Here is a 22227-nt window from a genome sequence, read left to right as displayed (position 1 = left end):
CACATACTCGTGTGTATTGAAAATGCACCTCAAACTGCCACATCTCATCGTCAAAAACCGTCAATCCAACTTCTTTTACGAATTTACGACTTTTTGAAACCGAAAAGTATTATCGAAAATCCGCAATGTTCGCATTGTGTTCGCTGGTGCTGAGGGGCCACGGCGGGTGGCGAGCTCTGACAATAAGAACATGTGATGACTCTTCGAGCGTGAGTGTTTTTTGATTGAATCGACTTTTGAATAATGAAAAAAAAAGGAGAGAGCAAACGTAATGATGGCAACGAGTGGTAGCAGTAACATCCCAAGAACAATATTGGAGGCGAAAGCAAAAATCAGCATAAAAGTTTCAGTTGCATTGTGCTCGCTTCTTTTTCATTGGCATTTGTGCGGTTCAGTTGGCATTTCGCTTTCAATGCAAAAATTTGTTTTTATGTGATACTTGGATGCAAATGAAACTGTTTGTTTGCAAAGCTGGCGGCTCAAAATTTTGCACATAGATTCAGTTCACTTTTCAGTTACGAGCAAACCCTGCAACTAAAATGCCAAAACTAAAAGTTAAACTTTGTTTCTTTCACTAGTGTGAGCTGAGTTTCCCTTTGCGAAGGCATTTGTATCGCGATTATGAGATAGACTTTGTTTGAATTGACGCACAGAACAAAAGTACCACAACATCCACTTACGTATTGTGTGCAATGAACAAAAAGCGGCTGTTACACATTCACAAGTACAAACAAGAGCAAAGCGAAGTGGAAAAAAAACAAATCACGCAAATAAAATAGGCTTTGTTGTGTGTGTGAGAGAGAGTGGGTGTGTGTGTGTGTAAGCAAAAGTGGAATTATCTGTAAGATCGTACAAAAGTATTCGCTTTGGCGTTTGTCAAGGCAAAAGTCAGTTATTAAATTCATGATATACACAGTAAATGATATAAAGGATCAAAAGTCGGACCGTGACGAGAACAAGTGATACAGGGGGAGAAGATATGCGTAGTTCATGAAGCAAGAAAAATTCAGAGAGAAGGAAAATAGCACTAAATTGTATTGTATGATATTGTGATACACGATGCAGTCAATTACAAACTATTTTGAATATTTGTACTATTTTTGATGTGAAACGAAGCGCTCGAGTTTTTGCTCCTCCTCCTTCCTTTCAGTTTTTTTCTGCCTCCATCTGAAAACCGCTTCGATGACGGCAAGAGGTAGAGAGATGGAGAGAAAATATGCATATCAATTCATAAGTGGAATGAATGGTTTTGCCGAACAACAATGCAAAAACGAAGAAAAATCACATTCAAAGAACACACAACAAAAAGATGATGATGCCGCCGCCGACGACGACGACGACAGCGACAACGACGACGACAGCGACAACGAGATGATGATGATGTTGATGGCAACAAAACCCATCGAATAACGGCATAATATACAAAGAGCATTTTGAATACATCAACCATACACACACTCACTCACATATATCGAAAAACAACAACGCATGCTACGAAACATGTATAAACAACAGCCAAACCATAGAAAGAGAGAGAGAGAGAGAGAGAGAGAGAGAGAGAGAGAGAGAAAGAGGGAATCCAACTAGTTTTAGAACCGAAAACCATCTATCCTAGCATACAAAAACAGAAACAAAACAACAACAATAGTAATAATGATAATGATTTTTAGCGTACACATAGACAAAACTAGGGAGCGAGCAGGCGACTGAACGGAATGGAATGGCAAGAGTGTGAGCTAGAGAAAGAGAGTGATAGAGAGAATGAAGTCGTCTATCGTTAGGCTTCATTTTCATCGATGGAGTTTTTGTGTATGTTCTGTGAGCCAGAAAACATTCACTAATGTTAACTCATTCACGCTGTATTATTTCATGTCAATGTTAACTTGTTTGCATTTTGTTATGTACGATACTCTCGGGCATCATTTTCCATCTTTGTTCGACCCAATGCCAAGACGCATCTCTCTTTCCAATTCCACATCAGTTCGGTTTTCGCCTTTTGTCATGTGTGTTGAGCTCGTATGTGTGTGTGTGTACTACTACTGATGATGAAAACCGTTTATTTCCTGTGCTCATACTTTGCGTTTGTCTCTCACTCACTCTCTCTCTTCCAAACACACATAGTATTTATATGCGAAAGAAAAAATATTTTCGCATAATATGTGAGGTTCACATTGTTTTTGTGCTTTTACTATTCAGGAGAATCAAAGGGATATCATGTGTGTATGTGTACACCAATGAAAAATAATAACAAGGAAAAAGTTTCGACTTTCGACGGTGTTATGCTACACTTTTCCAAAACTAGCTTCTTATTTATTAACTCGAGTAATTTGATGATGACATTCTTCTCCACCTTCTTCTTCTTCTTCTTCTTCATTTATCCTCTTTTTGGTTGTTTTATTTCGATGTCTTCATTAGACACAATAGAAACTTGAGTTTTTCAGCAGCTTGATCTTCATATAGACAAAATTTACTTGAAAAAAAAACTTTTCACAACTATGAAAAAAAGATGCAAACCATGTTTTACTGATTGCCATTGCACATTGAATACGTTGATGAAAAAAGAAAAGAGCGTCAAAAGTGAAATTCGACAACGATGATTTTGACGATGCCATGAAGTTATAGGAATTGTCATTAAATAAGAAGAATTTTCGTTTTTCATTCATGACTATTCTGCCCGGAGGGTGCAAGTTCGCACTGCCTGAGAGACGATTCCACTATCTATTGAATATGGAAACTAATTAAGCTGCAGCTTCGATGCACTGAATTCTGAAAATTGTTATTATGTAAGCGAATTTTCCGTTGCTTTTTAGTTTTTCCATATCATTGCTGCTGTTACTGCTGCACCACCAGCATCTATATCATTGGCAATGGTGATATTGAATGGAAAATTACATCTTCTGCTTAATACAAATGTATGCTTTCTTTGGTGTACTTGCACTTGGTGCAACAACGAATGCAACGGATGCACAAACGATTTGGATGTTCCTATTCAATTCAATTGACAAAATGCAGATGGCATGAGAGATGTTGAATTTCTTAAACATTTCCACGGAAACCATGTTCTTTCTCTCTTTCTCAGTGTGTGCGTGTGTGTGTGTGTGTGTGTCTGCCTTTATCCCAGAAATGCTATTGATTAAATTAATATCGGCATCGATGAGCACAGAGGAGCGGTGGCCAACAGCTGTGCAGCAACCGATTGTGGCTCGCATTTCTATAGATGTGGGCATATTATCTCGTCGGTTTTATGATTGTGCATAAATTTGACAAGAAGAAAGTGAGTTCCCTTCGTGGCCATTTTCAATTCTATCCTATTCATTAAGCATCTAACACAAACTATATTTTGTATAGTAACTAGTTTTCATTATTGCATTTGCATGCGTTTGGAAGAAAAGACTCTGGCTTGCATCGCATTTTCGGATGAACATTTTCACTGCCAACAACAATCTAATACAGAGTCTCGAACGAGCATAAATAAGGGAGAGAGAGAGAGAGACCACAAAACAAAGTGCAAACGGCAAGCAATATCAGACTATTTAACAATGATTTATCACACACGCAGACCCCCCCACACACACTCGATACCTCGATGAATGAACTAACGTATGCCATCCGGAATTGAAAAGTGCTTTTCGAGAAGAACGAGCAAAAGAGAGTGGTTGCATCTCACAGAATTTTAAATATGCGCTCTCTGTTAGTGATGTCATTCGTTCATTATCACTTCCAAGCATTCAATTCCATACAATCTTGCCATACACTCTATTGGATGCTGGGCGTTGGGTGTCTTTCGAACACTGTTAGGCCTGTTTGCTCTCGCTCATGCACATGCACAATCGCATTTTTAGTCGATGCCTCTCATTCAAAGCTAATATTATATATGGTTATGTGATGCAAAGTTTGTATTCACCACTCTCTCTCTCTCTCTCTCTCTCTCTCTCTCTCTCTGTGTGTGTGTGTGTGTTCCATTCACGTAGTTTACTATCGCAGCTCTGATGTATTATTGCACACACTATTATTGTAACGATTGTGTCTCTGTGTGTGGTAGTTGCTTTTTGCCATGCAAATGATGTATAATTTGGGCGCATTTAAGAATGTTTTTTTGTTCTCGTTTCAATATCTCAATCTCTTTCCATTCGTTCCTTCCATACTGGAACGCATTTGGCTTACAAATGATGTTTCCAGTCGAAATGTGTTCGAGTGAGAGTATTTCAGTATGAAAAATGTTCAAAAGCTTTCATTTGAAAAAAAAAAAAAAATACGAAATTGAATGGAACGTGAACGAATATATATGGAGCAGAGTGAGCTTATTGGCCGAGCCAACGGCAATCGGTGCAAAATAAAATTGAAATGGCACATCAGAATCAACACGTTCGTCATTGTTTATTGAAAAGCCCAACGGTGGTAATGTATTAGCAGAAAAGCAAATCAAGTGGATTTACTCCTTTTTTTCCCTCGCTCGCCTTTTTTGATAAATACTTTTCACTGCGGGATGCCATGCAACCGATGAAGTGTTATCTCACTGCCATTGGTGCGGATTCGGAGCGGATTATTTGAAACATAAGCATTTTAAATGTGATTCATTCGCCATTCAACTCATGCACTTATCAAATAAAGCAATTGTTCATGCATCATTTCATTTAATTCATGTCACGAATGGTCAAAAGAATCAACAGCTACAGGAGGAAAGAAAGAGATGACAAAAAAATGGTTTGGTTCAACAACAACAACAATAAAAAACGCATTCATTGGGTTGCAAGAAGTGAAAAATGGGAAAAAGTTAAATCTGGCATTTTCATGAAGTTTTTCATTTGCCTCCACCTCGATCTCCGTTTTGCTGAATTGGAATATATGCACACAGTTCCCCTTCAATACAAATATTAGTTTTTCAACGTAATTCTGATTACTTTTAAAATGGAATGTTGAGTTTATGGGCCCAACGATTCTCCCACTGTCTTTTTCTCAACCAACCTCCTTCCCCGAACAATTTTCGGTGTTTAAACAAAGGCAAGGTTAGTTTTCACCATCGCTACTGTTCTTTTCATTCAAACGTTTTTTTTCACTCTTACTTCACTCGTTCCATTTTCAATAGCAAACTTTTCTCATAAGCGCTTTTTCTCACTTTTTCCCATCATCATTCGCCTTCTCTCACTCACTTTGAGTTCACTTTTTCTGTTTTTTTTTTGTCTCAGTCATTTTTTTCTTTCTTTCTTTCATTAAATTGATTTGTGTCTGTGGTTTGTTTGGTGTATAAGTTTATGTGCCAGTGGTTAAGCGTACTCATAAATGCTATGTATATAATACGCATCATATCACCACGTGCGCTATTGCACATTTGAAATTCCAAACTCTTCGCTCTTCTCTTACCATATTTTTTTCTCGGCATATCTCTGTTTCATTTCTTGTCCTTTTTCCCGGGCTTTTTCTTTTCGCATCTATTCTCTTTTTCGGCCGATGACTGTATTTTTTTCTCGTTTCGTCCGTTTTTTAGCAATCACGATGCATATTCGTAATTTTCCACGAGAAATGCCGGCGAAAAAAAAACGGGGGAATTTTATTAATTTGAAAAATTTCGTCTTTTGCGTTCATTATTTGATACTTTTTGCACATGGTTCGCGTAATTTAGTTCACAAGTTGTTCGATGGAAACGCAGCAAATGTTGCTGCGTTTTTCCTTCCCTTGTGAATATCTATGTATACGATGAGTGAAACAAAAAGTAGAAATTAATGCTGAAACCAAATGGCAAGTTTTTTATTTTGTCGCGAAGAGAGAGAGAAAGAGAGAGAGAGAAAGAGAGAGAGAGAGAGAGAGAGAGAGAGGCACACACACAAACAGGAAAAGGAAGAAGCGACACTGGAATTTGGAGCGACTAAAATGCCTGAAGACATCACAAAAATAATAATGTCAACTATTTCCCTTTGGGAGAGAGAGACGATGGAGAAAAAAAAACAGCAATGAACGAAAGAAAGAATGGGTTGGATTTTTAGCCATTATATCATTGTGCTGCTGCAAATACCAACAAAGTATTCAAACTAGACGAAAATATTTGATCTTTCAACAGAGCGAATATGCTTAGCGAGGAAATTATGTGTGCCTTTGGATGTTGTCTGTTGATCTTTTCGACTTATCGATTGTGTGATAGATTTCACGTACAAGCAAACAACCACGATGGCGACGACGACGACGACAACAGCAATGATGACAATGATGATGGTGACATGGATTTTGCTTGTTGACATCAAGCGCTAGATGACATTTTAAGCGCTTCAACTGAATAAAAGAGTGGATGTTTGCGGGCCGAACAAAAGAAAAATCAATAAATCATATTTCCATAAAGTGCAAACAACTTGAATTTTAACATGACAAATTGAATATTCGCTTGTCATGTTTTTGGTCACGACGATCGAATGCCAATCTAAGCGATATTCCAAAGGGATATGACAGATATGAAGTTCAATGTGTTGAAAAATTGCGGGTGCGACAACGTCAACGACGACGGCGACGATGACGGGCGATCATCGTTGAATGTCCACAATTTTTCATTTTCTGTCTGTTATTCCAAATCATTCGGGACATGACAAACTATTTCTCTGAACGCTGTGTGGCTACGTGCACTTTGTCACCTAATTTGTGAGTTTTCAAAAGATTGAGTGTGTGTGTGTGTGTGTGTGTGTGTGTGTGTAGAAAATAATAAGTGAAGATTCAATTTAATGTCCGTTGACTGAATTGTTTTTCATTCAGTCTCTTTCACGCTGCGGCTTAAAGCAAGTTTGGTGAACTCGAGAGTGATGTATGTCATTGTAATTGATTGAAAATCAATGGATTGATGGAAAGACCAAAAACTCGCTCTCTCTCTGTTTTGGCACTGCTTTACGTTTCCCTCCAACTTAGCGACGAGAATTATAAAGTGCTTTGTTCGCTGGGTTGCTTCGCCATCATCATTGTCTCCACTATTTTGGGTTGACGGGAATTTAGCTGGCGTTCATCACATTGCCAATTCTCTCAGCGTTTGTTTCGACGTATTCGTGCTCGTATTTGTTCACGTAGTCACTGTTCTAATGCGTAAACAGCACAAACACCAAATTTATATTTAATAATTCGTCAATTCCCTGGTGTCTTTAGTGCCAATTCATGAATTACATATGACAATATTTATTTTGTGCATGAATCGAGAGTGTCTCGTATGGCAAGAGCAACATTTCGAACGAGAGTGCGAGAGACAATCAACGATAATAAATGTTGAATATAAAAATAATTCGTTCTAATAATTTTCTGCTTACAAAGCACAGACACACAAAATTCACTTGCTCACTCGTTCGTTGCGTTGCGTTGCGTAGCCTGGTTGGTTGGTTGGTTCGCATGGCTGGGCTCGTCAAGCCATATCCAAATTGCAATGGCAATGCGAAGACGATATCAGCATAAAAACACTTGACATGCGAGTGTGGCGTTGATTTGAAATTTGAAATTTGCAACTAAATGAAATACACATCGCGTACAGCATAAACAGAAAATTGTAATGATTACAGTGCGAGGCGACTAGGCGTTTGCCTTCCCTTGCACCGGCATTTCGCCACACACACACACAAACACGTATACACATGGAGTGTGAGAGATCGAGACACACACACACACACAGAGTGAGAGAAAGTTAGCAGAAGCTGTGCTGAACAAATAAAGTACGGAGAAAAGGGAAAAAAAATGAGAAAAAAGAGATGATTTTTGTGTTATGAATTTTTATGATGTGCCAGCATTGAGCTTAACATGGCTGGAGCGGATGTTGTGTACGCAATCCTAACCAAATTTTCGCCCGACACGAATACGAACGACAACGAGGTAGATGTATGGTATGGTCTACTAGATGGTGTGGGTTGGTGGATTGGTGGATGCGTTAAGTGGAATGTGTGCAAATATGTATTTGTGCGTGTCAACCAAATTATATTTGCCAAGTCGTTTTAGCCGAACTGCGCGCCTATTTTTTTTTTTCTATCTCTCTCTGCTATTTCTGTGTCGCTTGCCTTGTGTCGTCGCAATTTTTCCGTTTGCAAAATGACAATTTCGACCAAATCGCACACTCTCGGCCGCTGATAATTCATGGGCACACATGCATACACCATAATTTTCGTTCACATAGCTAACAACCGGACACCATATTCGAATCGGGATGAGATATGGCATTCAACAGTGATTTCGGGTGCGTTGAATGAACAGAGAAGAGAGCGAGAGAGAGAGAGAGAGAGAGTGAGAGTGAGATAGAGAAAAACCTCCGGCCCCCCCACTGAATAGTAACGAATTATGAAAAAGCAACGGAAGCACATCTTTTCACTCATTGAAAAAGACAAAGACACCAGCATCAATGCTGCTGCTCGTCACCATCATACACAGTAGCTAGAAAAAGATTCGCTCTTTGATGAATGGGACACAGATTCATTCGGAATAAATGATGATGGCGCATCAGCAGCAGCAGCAGCAGCAATACTTCTTCCCCATATGTAGACACACGCACAATCGCACACACGCACTTAATTCAATGAAATAAACATCAATGAAACATTAAATTCGGCACAAGACCACTATTCGTTTTGTCTTTGGTGCGTTCTCTCCAATAAATAATAATTGTGGCTAACTTTTGCCTATCCTTTGCTGCTTCAATTTCTGGAGGGATTGTGTGCAGAACAGAACAAAAAAAAATTGCTCCAATTCGACCTCTTGTGTTATAGTTGTCATTAAATGTTTTTGTTTCATTTGTGGCGTGATGCTGGCACCCAAATGTTAAACGAGGGCTCGTTACTGAACGAAATGTGTGATCAACAAAATTATATGTGTAATCAAGTTTATCAAGTTTGAGCAACAGGACAAGGCCATAGTAATATAGTATAGCATATGCATGTGTATGCGTGCGCTTGTGTCGATATACGATATTGAAACAGTCCCCGGGATAATATATTGAAAATAAATTTTTTCGAGTGTATCGCAAAATTGTCGGAAAAGCTTCTGTGTGCCAAGCAAAGGGAGGAAAGTGGGGTGCTAAGTAATTCATCACTTGGCCTGGTGAGCAAAGATGAGCAAAGGCAACAATTGAATTGATAATAGAGCTCTCGCCGACGACCGTAGTTGGCGTGTGTTCGTATCTCATGAGCTGTGTGACATTAAATAATGTATCAAACGAAGCGATTTTCCAGCTTCGTCGTTCACTCCTCTCGCGATTGCCAATTCTATGAATATTTTTTTCCGTGTGTTTCCTTTGTCGTGTGCATGAATAAGCCAAACAGCCGTTTTGCCTTCCAACGGTTGGTTCTATTTGTCATCTCCCCATTGTCGCACAATTCATGTCTCTTTTATCGGAAAAATGCGGCGATTATTTAAACATATACTTGATGCGACGATTTGATGCGTATGCAGAACAGTGTTGGGAATAAGTAGCCGATTTAGTTTTGGAATATGGTTTCGGTATGTTTGTGTGTCAATTCAGCTGTTTTTTTTTTCAGCTTTATGAGCGCCTTTCATTGGATGCCATCATCCATAGTTTATAAAGTGTTTTTTATCGATGCCAAAGCAGTCGAGTTGTTCAAAGCGCCACGAAATTGTCGGTTTGAGCAAAAGGTATGAATTACGTTAATCGTATTTTTGACGTAGATTTTCCTACAGCAACTTCTTCTGCTCGTTTCTCATTCGCTCGCTTTCTGCATTCTCATTTTTATCTCTTTGTCGTTTTCTTCCATCTTCCTGTCCCATTTATCTTGTTGTTCGAATTATTTTGATACGCTGCAAAACTCTTCTAACTTCGTTTCCCTTTGCCATAATAATCGGAAATGATCAAATGAAGAGGATTGCTCGGTGGCCCAGAGAGCAGCATGAATATTCGCAGGCGATGCTGACGTGGTGTGTATGTGTGCTTTTGCTGTACGTAGGTACGCTACCTAATGATTTATTAAAGTTGAATCTCGAAATGTTGTCGCTGCCTTTTATTTCGACGGCAGTTTTGTTGGGCTAAAATACCCAGAATTTGTTGCAGTAATACGCTTTGAATTATCACCGCACGCACAAACACAACCATATTTTTATCCGCAAAATACGCCACGCTCGTTTTCGCAATATCGCTAAAATGTTGCTTGTGACACACTTTCATATACAAAACCAAAACACCCGCCCAATCTACGCATTTAAACTTGAATATTTGAATCGATTATTGGCAGGCATGGCTTAGATATTGCCATTATCACAAAGCCAACTACCAAAAGGGCAACATTTTTAAAACTCAACGCGTTTGTTCGTTTTTTTTCTCTTTACCTCTTCGGTCGCGCTTTGTTTGTTGCATGTTTTATTTACGAAGTTCCGGAAAAAGTGTTGCAAACGACTTGCCGAAGATAAATTTCACTTTTTTAGCAAACATTCTTATTTTGTCTCTTTGGATCGACTTTCATTGCAAAGATTCGCCATTCGTACAATTCAGTCGCGTGAAATATCTTTATCGCAGAATCACAATGATCGAAAAGTAGACTAAAGACTAGGGTAATAGAGAGAGAGAGAGAGGGAACTCCACTCGCATCAGAATGAAACAATAAAAAATGCGTCGATTTGAAAATTAAAAACAACGAAACAAACAATGACAAATCGTTCAAATAACACGAACAAAAGGCAATAAGTTTGTTGAGAATTTATACGCGTATCCCAAATAAATAAGCGAACGTATGGTGATATGCGGGGTGGTGAGAGCAGTGTGGCAACAGAGCAAAGCTGAAAAAAAGTAGAAGGAAGAGAGAGAGAGCGCACATTGAAATGTTTATCTAATAGCATTACAGAGGCGAAAGGATTTCAGCCCAATTTACCGACAAACAAAATTTAAAATCATCATTCCGGTTGCTCAGCGCTTTTTTTCGCTCTCCCTCTTTCATAAACTCTCTGTCTCTATCTCACTTTGGCTTCCATTGTGCCAGCGAACGCATTTTGCGAACGCTTCGAAACTTTCATTGGACACTTGTAGCGAAAAGGGAGAGAGAGAGAGAGACATTAAGCTATAAATCTATCGCGTATCGTGGCCCCATAAAAACCAGCTCGGACGCACACATATGTCGTTGTCATAGTCAACAATTCGTACTATCGATTCAGTCTCGCCCATTTCTCGCCAGCACACAATTATGGGGTCGCTATGCATATCTGCAAGAAAATATTATTGTTATTTATAATTTGTTATGTTGTGTGTGTGAGTGTGCGTGTGCGCGCGATGAAGAGAAAGGGAGAGATATGTAGATTTATGTGCTTATTGCCGAATGTCACAAATATTCAAATGCCTGACTTTTGACCTTATCTCGCTTGAGCTGCTGCACATTTCTCATCCGTGCCATCTCCAATCCGAAGATAGATGAAATATTCAGTAAAAATCGCCATAAAAATATTGTACACATCTCATTTTGATTTAAGATCGAATGATGTTATACCGCACACATGAACTTGTTGATTCGTTTTCTTTTCTTCTCGTTTCTACTTGTGGTAATGCAATTTCAGGTTGGAAGGGGAGAGGCGAACAATTACCCTGAAGCTATCATCTTTTGTGTTGCGTCTCATCACTGGTTCGTTTGTCATTAACTTATCAGAATGTCAAATACGCAGCACAACGAAACCAACACATTGTCATTCGAATTCGCATATTTCACTTTGATCTTCGTTCTAGCGATGATTTGTTCCGATGTTGCCCGAAACAACAACAACCATATAGAAAAAATAACATGCAAAAAATTCTTGTGCTTATTTGAATTTTAGTTATTCGACGAATTTGTCTGCAACCACCGAACTGGCAACAGATTTTAATAATAGAAAAGTCAAGTTCGTTGATCAGTGGGGATGACGTACACACACACACACAAAAGCCGAAACATATGCAAATAGTACAAGCTGATGCCAGAGACAATGACACTGACTGGTTTATGATGCTTTGGCATTTTTCATTGTCATTCAGCATTTTGATTCGGTTTTAGTCATTTTGCCATTTTTCCTTCGCCCACACTCTCCTCCTCCTCCGTCCTCTAGACTTAGATTTCGGTTGTCGGCTAATATTCAGAGAATGTAAAAAAGGTCATTTTCCATGTTATCTTTATTTGTTCCCTTTTGTGTGCTTACTTACTCTCTCTCTCTCTCCCTCTCTCGACCATGTTCTCGCATTCGACGAAATGAATGCCGAATGCTTCAGCTTCCAAAATTATTGTAATATAGTCGCCCAGTTGTGTACAATATCGCATCGGACAGAATATGTATGTGTGTGTGTGTGCGTTTGGTTGTTTGTAGCCTGTAACAGGCATTAAATGTCGCTGGCATTGTGGATTTATTGTGCAATGTCTGAGCAATTTGTTTGCGAGTGCAGGCGGTTGGTTTCTTTGTCATATTGCGTGCATATATGTGTGCTTGTGTGTGTGTGTGTGTTAACAAACAAATCGCTTTGGCCGACAATTCAGTAATGTTCATAAATTTTCATAAAAGTTTGAATGCGATTATAAATAGGACCTGGGTCGCAAATGAACATTACCATTTTGTTGGAAATGGCATATATATCTAAAATAGTAGGTGCATATTCAAAAAATATGTTCGAAAATATAAAGCTTTAAATGACTTAAAATTTCAAAATCATTTCTCTCTGTGCTATTTTCCCGTATAATGAGAGCGAGATGAGGACACAAAAAGAGTAAATTGAACAACGAATTGTGCGCTTTTTTTTCTAGTTCTTCTGTCAAAATGTAACAAGCAAAACATAACAAGACAGCAACAGTGCCGCCTGATCCATCCTGACAGTCCATTTATCGAGTTGGCCACAAACAAAAACATATACACACTGAAATATTTTGATGGCAAACGCCAAATGACCTGTTTTCAAAGGATAAATACGTCTGTCTTCATTATTCCGTAATTATTTGGCCCCCGACACATGCACACACACGCATGCCACTTTGTAGCTCCCACATCGACCAAACCGCTCGAAATCGAGGTAGAGATGGAAAAATGTTCATTTGAGGCTTTTATTAAACGCAAAGTTTTATACAAACTCCACTCACATATATGACATGTGCAATTCCAAAACTAGATGAAGCCGCCAGTTGAATGTTGCTTCTTTGGCTTCTTTTTCTGATGCTGCTGTTACTGCTGCCACTGCTTCTTCATTCGTGTCGGTCTCCAAAACAATAAATGTTTGAACACAAGAAAAACAATAAATGTTTGTCGGTATTTTATTGTCGCATTCTCCGTTTGGCTTCAGATTCATGATCACATGTGACATATTTGTTTTTCACTACCATTCGTTGGTATTTCGAAATTACAGCCATCGGAATGTGTATTCGGTTCGGTTCTGTTCTGTTCTGTTCTGTTCTGTTCTGTTTGGTTTGCTTCTATTCAAAAGCTTCGACGCTTCGTTTTGTATTGTGTAGCGAACTTCGACCAGATCAAGTCTGGTTGCATTTATTCAATGTTTTCGTATGCCGCTACATATGTTCTGTTGGCAGAGCCGATGAGCAACAACAAACAACAGCAACAACAACAGAAAAAAAATCCAATAAACATACCATACACACAATTACCCATAAAGTTAAGACGAAAGGATGCATGCCTCATGTAATAAATGTAGAAAAGACCATTTCACGGTGCGCTAGATCCACAGCACCACACAAGCAATTGCTTTATTTTCTTGAGGGATTGTCACATTGCCATTGCGAGAATTACTTGTCGGTGGTGTTCCTTCTCACTCTTTATCTCTAGCTCGCACACACAAAAACACACACACACATACATTGTCATTGCCTCTGGATGTGGCAGCTAAAGAAAATATCACAAATATTGTGATAAATGAAGTGGCATTACAAAGTGTCTACCGATGTCGATGAATAACATTTGTCGTAACGAAATGTTATCGCATTTCACGCAATATCTGCTACAGAATTGCATATGAGATAGAACGAGAGTATGGTGTGAAGATTTTTCACTTTTTTTGATATTAAAAGCGAGGAGCTGCGCGAGTTGTTTAACGAGCGAAATGGTTGCATGTGGATTTTGTTGGCATTTTACTTATTGTATTCCTTTACAATTAAATTCTATTTGAGTGGATTTTCTTCGCATAAGTGTCCAATTGGTAATTGTTGTTTTCGTTTCACTAGTGTTTTGTGACAAATCAAAAGGAATTTGTTCCAATTTCCATTTTGAAATGTGACAAGATGAGTGAAAATGGTGCACATTCTATCTAAGTGAAAATAGAAGAGAGAGAGAGAGAGAGAGAGAGAGAGAGAGAGAGAAATAACAACCGAATATGCGTATTGCATCGCTTTTGATAACAAAGTCATTCGGGGATAATTGTAAAGCGTTTGTATTGTGATGTGTGTGTGTGTGTGTGTGTGTACGTTTGTAGCGAAACAATTTAGACAAGCGTATGGTTTCCGTTTGTGAAAAGTTCAAAAGACAACACGATTAATTTTATGCTCGTTGTCTTTTTACGGAATTTCACCATCGAAACGGAAGTAAAATAAACGAGCGAGCAAACGAACGAACCAACCGAGTATTAAAATGCTACGCTATTGTTTATTTTGCGTGTTTCGCTTAATGTTTTTTTTCTTCTTTCTCTGTATTTTTTTCTATCTGATCTGAGTGAAAAGAAATTTCATTGTAAAATTCCGGAGCACAAGTCGAATGCGAGTTATTGTTTGACATCGCAATGATATCGACTCGGTTCCACGTGCGCGCAGCGCGCTTATCCGCTACATATATATCTGTTTCTGTGTATCTCTGTCTCAGTAATCTCTATTATTTGACATGGATACTGCCTGACTGTGTTGCTTTGAGCTCGAATTAACAACAATTTTAATTAGAGAAATTGTGTACTTGGCTCGTTGTTTTTGTTTTCTCTCTCTCTCTCTGTGTGTGTGTGTGTTGGTATTTGATGTTGTTGAGGTTTTTTTTCCGCCGTATGAATAATCACAGGAGATTTTATGCTGAGTAATTTGCGGGGCCGAATGGCAAAAGCATAACGACAATTTCGCAAATCATCTAAAATTCTTCTTGCTCGTTTAAATATGTATTTTTTTATTTCGTTCTTGTTTTTGTCCCAAAAAAAAAACCGTAAATAAATGCAATTTACATATTTTATCATTTTGTTTTGTGGACATTTAAAGGAAAAGAAATGCTACGAATGTCCGGCCATATTTCGGCTTTACACTCACTTAAACAAAACACGTCAAGCGGAACATAGGCAACACAAACGAAGAAGAAGGAGAAAAAACACATGCTCAATAAAATCCAAAGAGAAAACGTAAAAACTAAGATAAGAAAAAAAAAACTCATTTTCCCAAAAGCTTTTTTTCCCCCTTGAATAATGGAAGAAGCGTGGCCATAGCGCTTATAAAACCAAAAAAAAAACGAGAAATGAGTGAAAAAAATAAATAAAACGAATTAAATCTTTTTGGTCGAAGCATCTAATGTAAATGGGGATTAAAGTGATAACAAATTGTTTGTATTTGATGCCATTATTTGTACATTCCATCATGTTTTGCCATTGCATGCTTTGCTTCTTCAATATTTTTTGCTCTCTCTCTCTCTCTCGGTCATCATTATGCTCTTGTTGTGGTTTCTCGTACCAATTTTTTTTCTTTTTCAATTATTTATTATCATCCCGTACCGAGTTCATTGCGTCAACAGCCCAGAAACAAATAAGAAAAAAAGGACACGATAAAACTGTTCTGTATCATTTCAAGTTGATATTTAATTTTGTTTATGTTTTATTTCATTGCAGCTCCACCGTCAAATATTGAAATCCAAGGTTATGGGCCCAACTCCAAAGTGGAGGTGCGCGAAAATCAAGATTTAACACTCACCTGTATCGTATCGGACGCCAAACCGGCCGCTCAAATTCAATGGTTTCGAAATAATATGGAAATGAAAACAGGTAACACTCTAATTGCATTAACTCAGCTACTTTAATTCACCGAAAACACACACAGTCGTCGGTTATGGCCGAAATTGTTTTGGGGTGAATGATGAACGACGATAAACCACGAACGTTGGAAGTGGAATTATATCCAAATTTGAATCCGTTTTTCATTTTGCATTTGATAGATCGCCGTGACGATAAAGTAATCGAATCAAATAAACGATTTACAACGACATCACGTCTACAACTATCACCAACACCTGAGGAAGATTACGTGGAATACTCGTGTCAAGCAAAGCATAAAGCTCTACAGCCCGATATGCCAATGAGAGCCACCGTTCAACTATCGGTTCTATGTAAGTATTTCTGCATATATATATATCCCTATATTCGATATCATGCACATGTATCCTGCCAAAGACTCTTGCCTCGTTTCACGTTCCTTCTGGCGGTGCATTTCGTGTGTGTATTGATGAACAAAACTTTATCACAAGGACCCAAATCACATGCATTGCATGATATGTGTACAATGATTTCGTCGTGCATTTTGCATTTTCCCCCAAAAATCAATACATCTATGCTACATTTGAAAGGAAACCTTAATAGAAATGTCGTAATATGTCAATGCATTCACCGCATCGCACATGGAAATGGCGTTTATTTGAATCAGACCGTTTTCGATTGATGAGGGAAAATCTTTTGCAATGAATGGTCTTTTGCATCAAAAATGGTTGCAAAGAATTAAAAACAAACTATTTTATATATATATGTGAAAAGATTTAAATGGAGTTTTTGTAAAACATCAACACCCGAGTACGGAAGAGGAAGATTTGAGACAAATCTCAAATGATTCTGGTCGACTAAATGGGAAAATGGACGAATACAAACACAATACATATGCTGTAATTCACACGCATATATTTTCACCTGTAATTTACATTTCCATACTTGCTCATGTACCCACACTCCACATCTCTGGCTAGCTCGCCCGCTTTTATATATATTTCGGTGTGTGTATATTAACAGTTTACACAAATTTTCGTTCATTTTGGCTTGCATAGCAACTGCACGAAAATCTCTTAATCCAAACGTATTGAGAAATAACACTTACCTATCATCATATCGTACCACATTAAATAACTTTTCATCTCTTGATTTCTCTTCCTCTCTCTGTCCCACACACACACACACACATACACTCTTCTCGGACTTCATTCATTCTATTTATCGGAGAACCGATGATTCTGAGCTTTATTGTTTGCTGAATGGTCGCTAGCATATCAAGTTGAGATTTTCACAATAGAACAGCAGAATGGTATTAACAGCATCGTTCCCAAAGATGCATTCAACATGAATTACGCAAATTATCACGAAGATTTAGTCAATGAATGTCGAAAATAAACACATTGAGATATACAAATAGGGATACACGCACAGAAAGAGGGAGAGAATGAGAACATAATATGATTTTGACTAATATCAGATGTCGTCTATTTTTGAGATGTAAAGCTTTTTCAATTCATAATTTTTGAGACATTTTCAATGAATTCTTAAACGGTTTCCAATCTCAGCGACTTAAAAGCATGCACTGAGTGTGATTGTATGCTGATCAGAAAGAACCATGGTCGCCATAAGTTAAATGACGAAAACCAATCACCATCACACAATGGAATCATAATAAAAAATTCAGTGCATTTTCTTTCGTCGCCGAATGACGTATATTTGGCTGTTATTGAAGCTTTTACACAGCACAACAGAGGCCACTTGAACAAAAGCGCTGAAATAATTTATTTACTTTCAATGGAAAGAAGAGAAGGAAAAAAAAAGCACGACAAGCGAACGAGCAAGAGTGAAAGAGAGATAAAGGGAAAGAGAATGAGAAAATATCGTTTTTGTTCAGCGAATGGATAAAAACATTGTACATAAACTTTGGTTGAATATTAATTTTCATGTTGTAAAATCATAAATTTCATATTGACGTTGGAAAACGGAGTAAAATGCAAAAAGTTACGATAAAATCGAAAGAGAGAAACTGACACCATAGCGATGATGCGAAAGCATCCTCAAACTCGACCATCGTCCCATACACACACACACATATTTCGAAAGTAAATGTAATGCTATCGAAAGCATTTTAGGCCAGAGATACAAATCGAGAGTTGGTTAATTAAATAATTCCCCCGTGCGGTTGTGTTCCTGATTTTCGAACGTTTGTTTTGTGTCTGTGTGCCTATGTGTGTTCATGTGCGGGCGCTGTTGAACGAACGATAGTGCGGTACAGCCCAGCTAACTCCATATGTTGAATGTAATAGGTGTGTGTATGTATATATATCTGAACCACATAAAATACACGCACAAGTTCAATTCATCGAATGCAAATTGCGTTCGAAACGATAATTCTATAAATTAAGCATCATTAATTTTCGGTGGGCTTCGCTATTTTGCCGAAGACAATATTATTATTAAACACAGGCACGGCATTATACATTCTCCTTCATGAATACCAACTCCATTTCGTTCCCCCCAGTTTAATCGAATTCAATTGCGAACGATATTTACAAAATATTGAAACATAATTTTAAAGTGTCTGACAAGAGTGTTTCGAGATTAAGTTTTTGTCGCTACTTTTTCCACAATCTCTCTCTCTCTCTCTCTCTCTCTCTCTCTCTCTCTTTATCTCTCCCGATCAGTTTTTGCGCTTGGTGTTTAACGCCTACCAAACACACAATTTATACTCCACTTCAAGCGGTGCACTTGAAAATTCGACATTTTCTCCATTGCAAATTTATGGAATCAATGGAAAATTGTGTGTGAAGTGATAATTTGTTACCATTCTTAATCAGACAATACAGCACATAATATAGCATCAAATTAGAAGTGAAATTATTTTTGTTTTCTTTCATGTGATATGTGCGCAAGCGTGTGAGGTTGGCTGTATTTTTTTTATGCCAAAATGGGTTTCATTTGAAACTATTTCTCTCATCCGATTATTCCAGCTTATGGTCGATATAATACCATGATACAGCAAATAGCTTGTTTTTGTAAATCATCACACAAAAACCGCACAGAAACATTATTTTGTGCAAAAATGTGTGTGTGTGTGTGTGTGTGTGTGTTTGTTGTTTTGAATTTGAAACAAATACATACTCCATCTATGTAATTAGCACAATTGAAAAATCATCAAACCATACAATTATATAATCAAATGCTGGATCTATTCTTTGAATTAAGACTCACATTGAATTATATTAATCGGCTAATCAAGCAATTGAGTTTACGGATTATACATCAAGCAAGCAACCCTCAATTTGATAAATACGACACACAAAATTGTATATAGATAAACAATGCGATTCTGTTGAATCGCTGATTTCAAAAGATACTAGAAGCGAATGAACCATTTCAATAGAGAGATAGAGGGAGTGAACCTTTCAATTCTTTCTCCCTTTGTTTTGTTTATCAAATAAAACTCAATTAAATTTTGTTTTTCTGTTTGACGCGCTCTATTCACAGATCCGCCCGGAGCACCATACATCGAAGGATACACGACTGGCGAAACGTTGCGTCGTGGTCAAAATGTGGAACTAGTTTGTAAAAGTCGCGGCGGAAATCCACCAGCACAATTGATTTGGTATAAGAACGGTGTTCAAGTTCGCATGGCCTACAGGTAAATTCAGAAAACCATTTACACATACACACACATGTATATCAATTTTAGTCTCTCTAGCACTATGCATGTATAAAATCAATGCTTAAGCAATGGACTGCAGTAAAAGATTTAGCGCTGAATAAGAAGGTAAATGCGAATGGCACATTTCATGGGAACGAGAGGGAAAAAAGGAGGAAATTAACAATGTTATGAGAAAAGCTCTGACCAAAATGAAATATACATAGTTTACGCTCGAATAATCACCCGACTCGAAAATCTCTCTCTCTCTCTCTCACTCTCACTCCCACTCTCACGTACACACCCAGACGGAGTGAGAGAGTGTCAGAAAGGGAGAATTTAGTGGAAATGCCATTTCAAAAGTGAATGAAAAAGCGTCGCTGGGCCGATGAACGCGTTTTTATGATCGTGGCAAAAAGAAAAATTACCGTAATTCACTTAATGTACGTGCGCATAATGGATTACGTTGGAAAATGGGAATTAAGCGAATTGATATATATATATATATACACACTCATATACACGTAACGTGTTATTACTTATTTTCGACCAATGGCCTAATATACTAACACATTGCCTTTCAACTATTACTGCAATGGCTAAACATGCATCACAAACACGATACATAATTAAGAAATAACATGGCCATTTAGAATTTCCTTCAATCCGTTTACAATTCAATACTACGTATTTTTACTGCAGCGTCAATCACACAGGAAATATTATATTGATGCGACAGCGTTTAGTGCATGAAAAATTATATTTTTTGTGTCAATTTTAAAGATTTTTCTTAAATTTTTTAATTCAAATGATTTCTGATCGTTTTTTTTCTTGTATTTAAGCTTAAAATGTAACTTTAATGTCATTTGAAATGTGAAACATGTCATGAACTCAAACTATTTCTAAGCTTTTCATCTTATGTCATATGTCAACAAATTGTGTTAACAACATGTTTGATCCAATTCTAACGAATTTTTCGTTTCTTTTCTTTCTCTATTCGTTCCGCCACCAAAATGATGATGCTGCTGCTGCTGCTGATGACGACAACGACAACAACAAATGTCCATGCGCTTTGGTACGGATGTACACAGGACCTCGGGGAGAATATCGGAAAATGTATACTCGTTTACAGCTGAGGCTAATGACAATAAAGCACGTTTCCGTTGCGAAGCCAGCAATATTATGTCACAAACACCACTGAAAGCTGAAGTTGATTTAACCGTTATGTGTAAGTATTTATTAATTGTCTGCGTCGGATGCTTTGGAGAAAAAAGAGCGAGATGGAGAGAGAAACAGAAAAAAAAATAGAAGCAAGCAAAGATTTGAACAAGTGAAGCGTCGATGTTTTTCGTTTTCTTCGTTGCAAGAAGTAAAAATGTTTCCACAAAATCATGGTTTTTCTCACATATTTACACACATATATCCTGTGCCCATTTGCCCAATGAATCCAGCCATGTTTTCCGTTCATACATTTGCCGCAGTTGCTCCCCGTTTATCTATTCATGTAAATTGTATGTGCGCGCAGTTTGTGCATTAATTTGGATTTTCCGGTTTAACTGCCAGTTTTCTTTATTGCATCATTGCACTTGGGGGAATTCAATCGAAACTTTATTCCGTTCTCGGTGTCTCTGGCTCATTCAAATAGATTTAACAGTTCATTTAAGTAATGCATTTGGTTGCACGGTAGCGTCGGCGGTGGCGACTGGAGGGAACTTGAAACACTGGCGGGGGTGGACGAGAGAACGACAAAGAGCCCGAATGCACAACGCAAAATGGCAAATCGATAAACAAATAAATTACAATTAACACGGATGCAATTGCATGCAAGTGGAGTGTATCTGTTTGTTAATTGTAGTAAATTTGAGCTGTGAAAATCCTCGGCACACATCTCGAATAAATGGTGCCCGTTTGTTAGCTGGGTTACATGCATTTGCCGGTGAATTTGTGGTTGGAAGAGTGAGATAGAGAGAGCATCCAATTCGCATGCATTTATTCAACAATTTTTCTTGAGATAAAAGCTGAGCCACTTTAGGATTTAAACTGCGACATAAACACAAGAACACACACACACACACACAAATATCGCTCACTGCGTTCGGAAACTAGCACGCTATCGCCACCTAAATACAAACTTCTCATACGATTAATTCATTTACAATGTTGCTTTTCTCTACAGTTTTTTCCTCATCTCATGCACATTCATTATACATTTTCGTATTTTTACTCTGGCAAAAATAATCGAATGAGTATTTGGGTCGATACTTTGCAAATGAATTCAATTGCAATGCAACCTTTGTTGCAATTCTTATCATATGTGTAGGTGGTTTTTTTTTCTATATTCCACTCGTGTAGTCGTTTGTTTTTATGCTATGTGTGTGTGCAATAGCAAGAAAATGTTCGGTTGCATATTATTCGTTTGTCAAATAAGTTGAAATGCCATCGGCTGTTAGCTATTCGTCAAGTGAACTGAAAATCCGAGTAATGTCGTCCAAACAGATTCCAGTTGTTAGATGACTCTTTTATTTCTCGAGTCGTTTCTTTTGTTTTGTTCGTTGACGGGAAACGGGTACTGTGTACGCGAGAATTTTATGAATATATAATATGTGGATGAGTGTATGCACTTGTTCGGGTACTTTGTTTTTCATTTAAAAGCTTGCAGCGTCCTTTCGTA

General features: G+C 37.9%; 2 protein-coding genes across 6 annotated transcripts in view; one reads left to right on the top strand and one right to left on the bottom strand.

The window, feature by feature from the left end:
• Nucleotides 1–22227, bottom strand: part of LOC129576687 (cytochrome c oxidase assembly factor 5) — a 152660-nt gene that overhangs the window by 1719 nt on the left and 128714 nt on the right. The gene's annotated exons all lie outside the window — the stretch shown is intronic.
• LOC129576675 (nephrin) overlaps nucleotides 1–22227 on the top strand; it is a 395651-nt gene that overhangs the window by 348615 nt on the left and 24809 nt on the right. For all 5 annotated transcript variants that reach the window (XM_055462090.1, XM_055462086.1, XM_055462091.1 and 2 more), the window contains 4 exons: nucleotides 15752–15904; nucleotides 16075–16245; nucleotides 19403–19556; nucleotides 20648–20784. In XM_055462090.1, the coding sequence (XP_055318065.1) occupies nucleotides 15752–15904; nucleotides 16075–16245; nucleotides 19403–19556; nucleotides 20648–20784 (615 nt within the window). The remainder of the gene's footprint in view (nucleotides 1–15751; nucleotides 15905–16074; nucleotides 16246–19402; nucleotides 19557–20647; nucleotides 20785–22227) is intronic.

The sequence above is a fragment of the Sitodiplosis mosellana genome, unplaced genomic scaffold (genome assembly GCF_009176505.1).
Source record: "Sitodiplosis mosellana isolate CC-2019 unplaced genomic scaffold, AAFC_SMos_1.0 Smas_scaffold_6191, whole genome shotgun sequence".
NCBI lineage: Eukaryota > Metazoa > Arthropoda > Insecta > Diptera > Cecidomyiidae > Sitodiplosis > Sitodiplosis mosellana.
The sequence above is the reverse complement of the archived record's forward strand: the minus strand, read 5'-3'. Positions and strand labels throughout refer to the sequence as shown.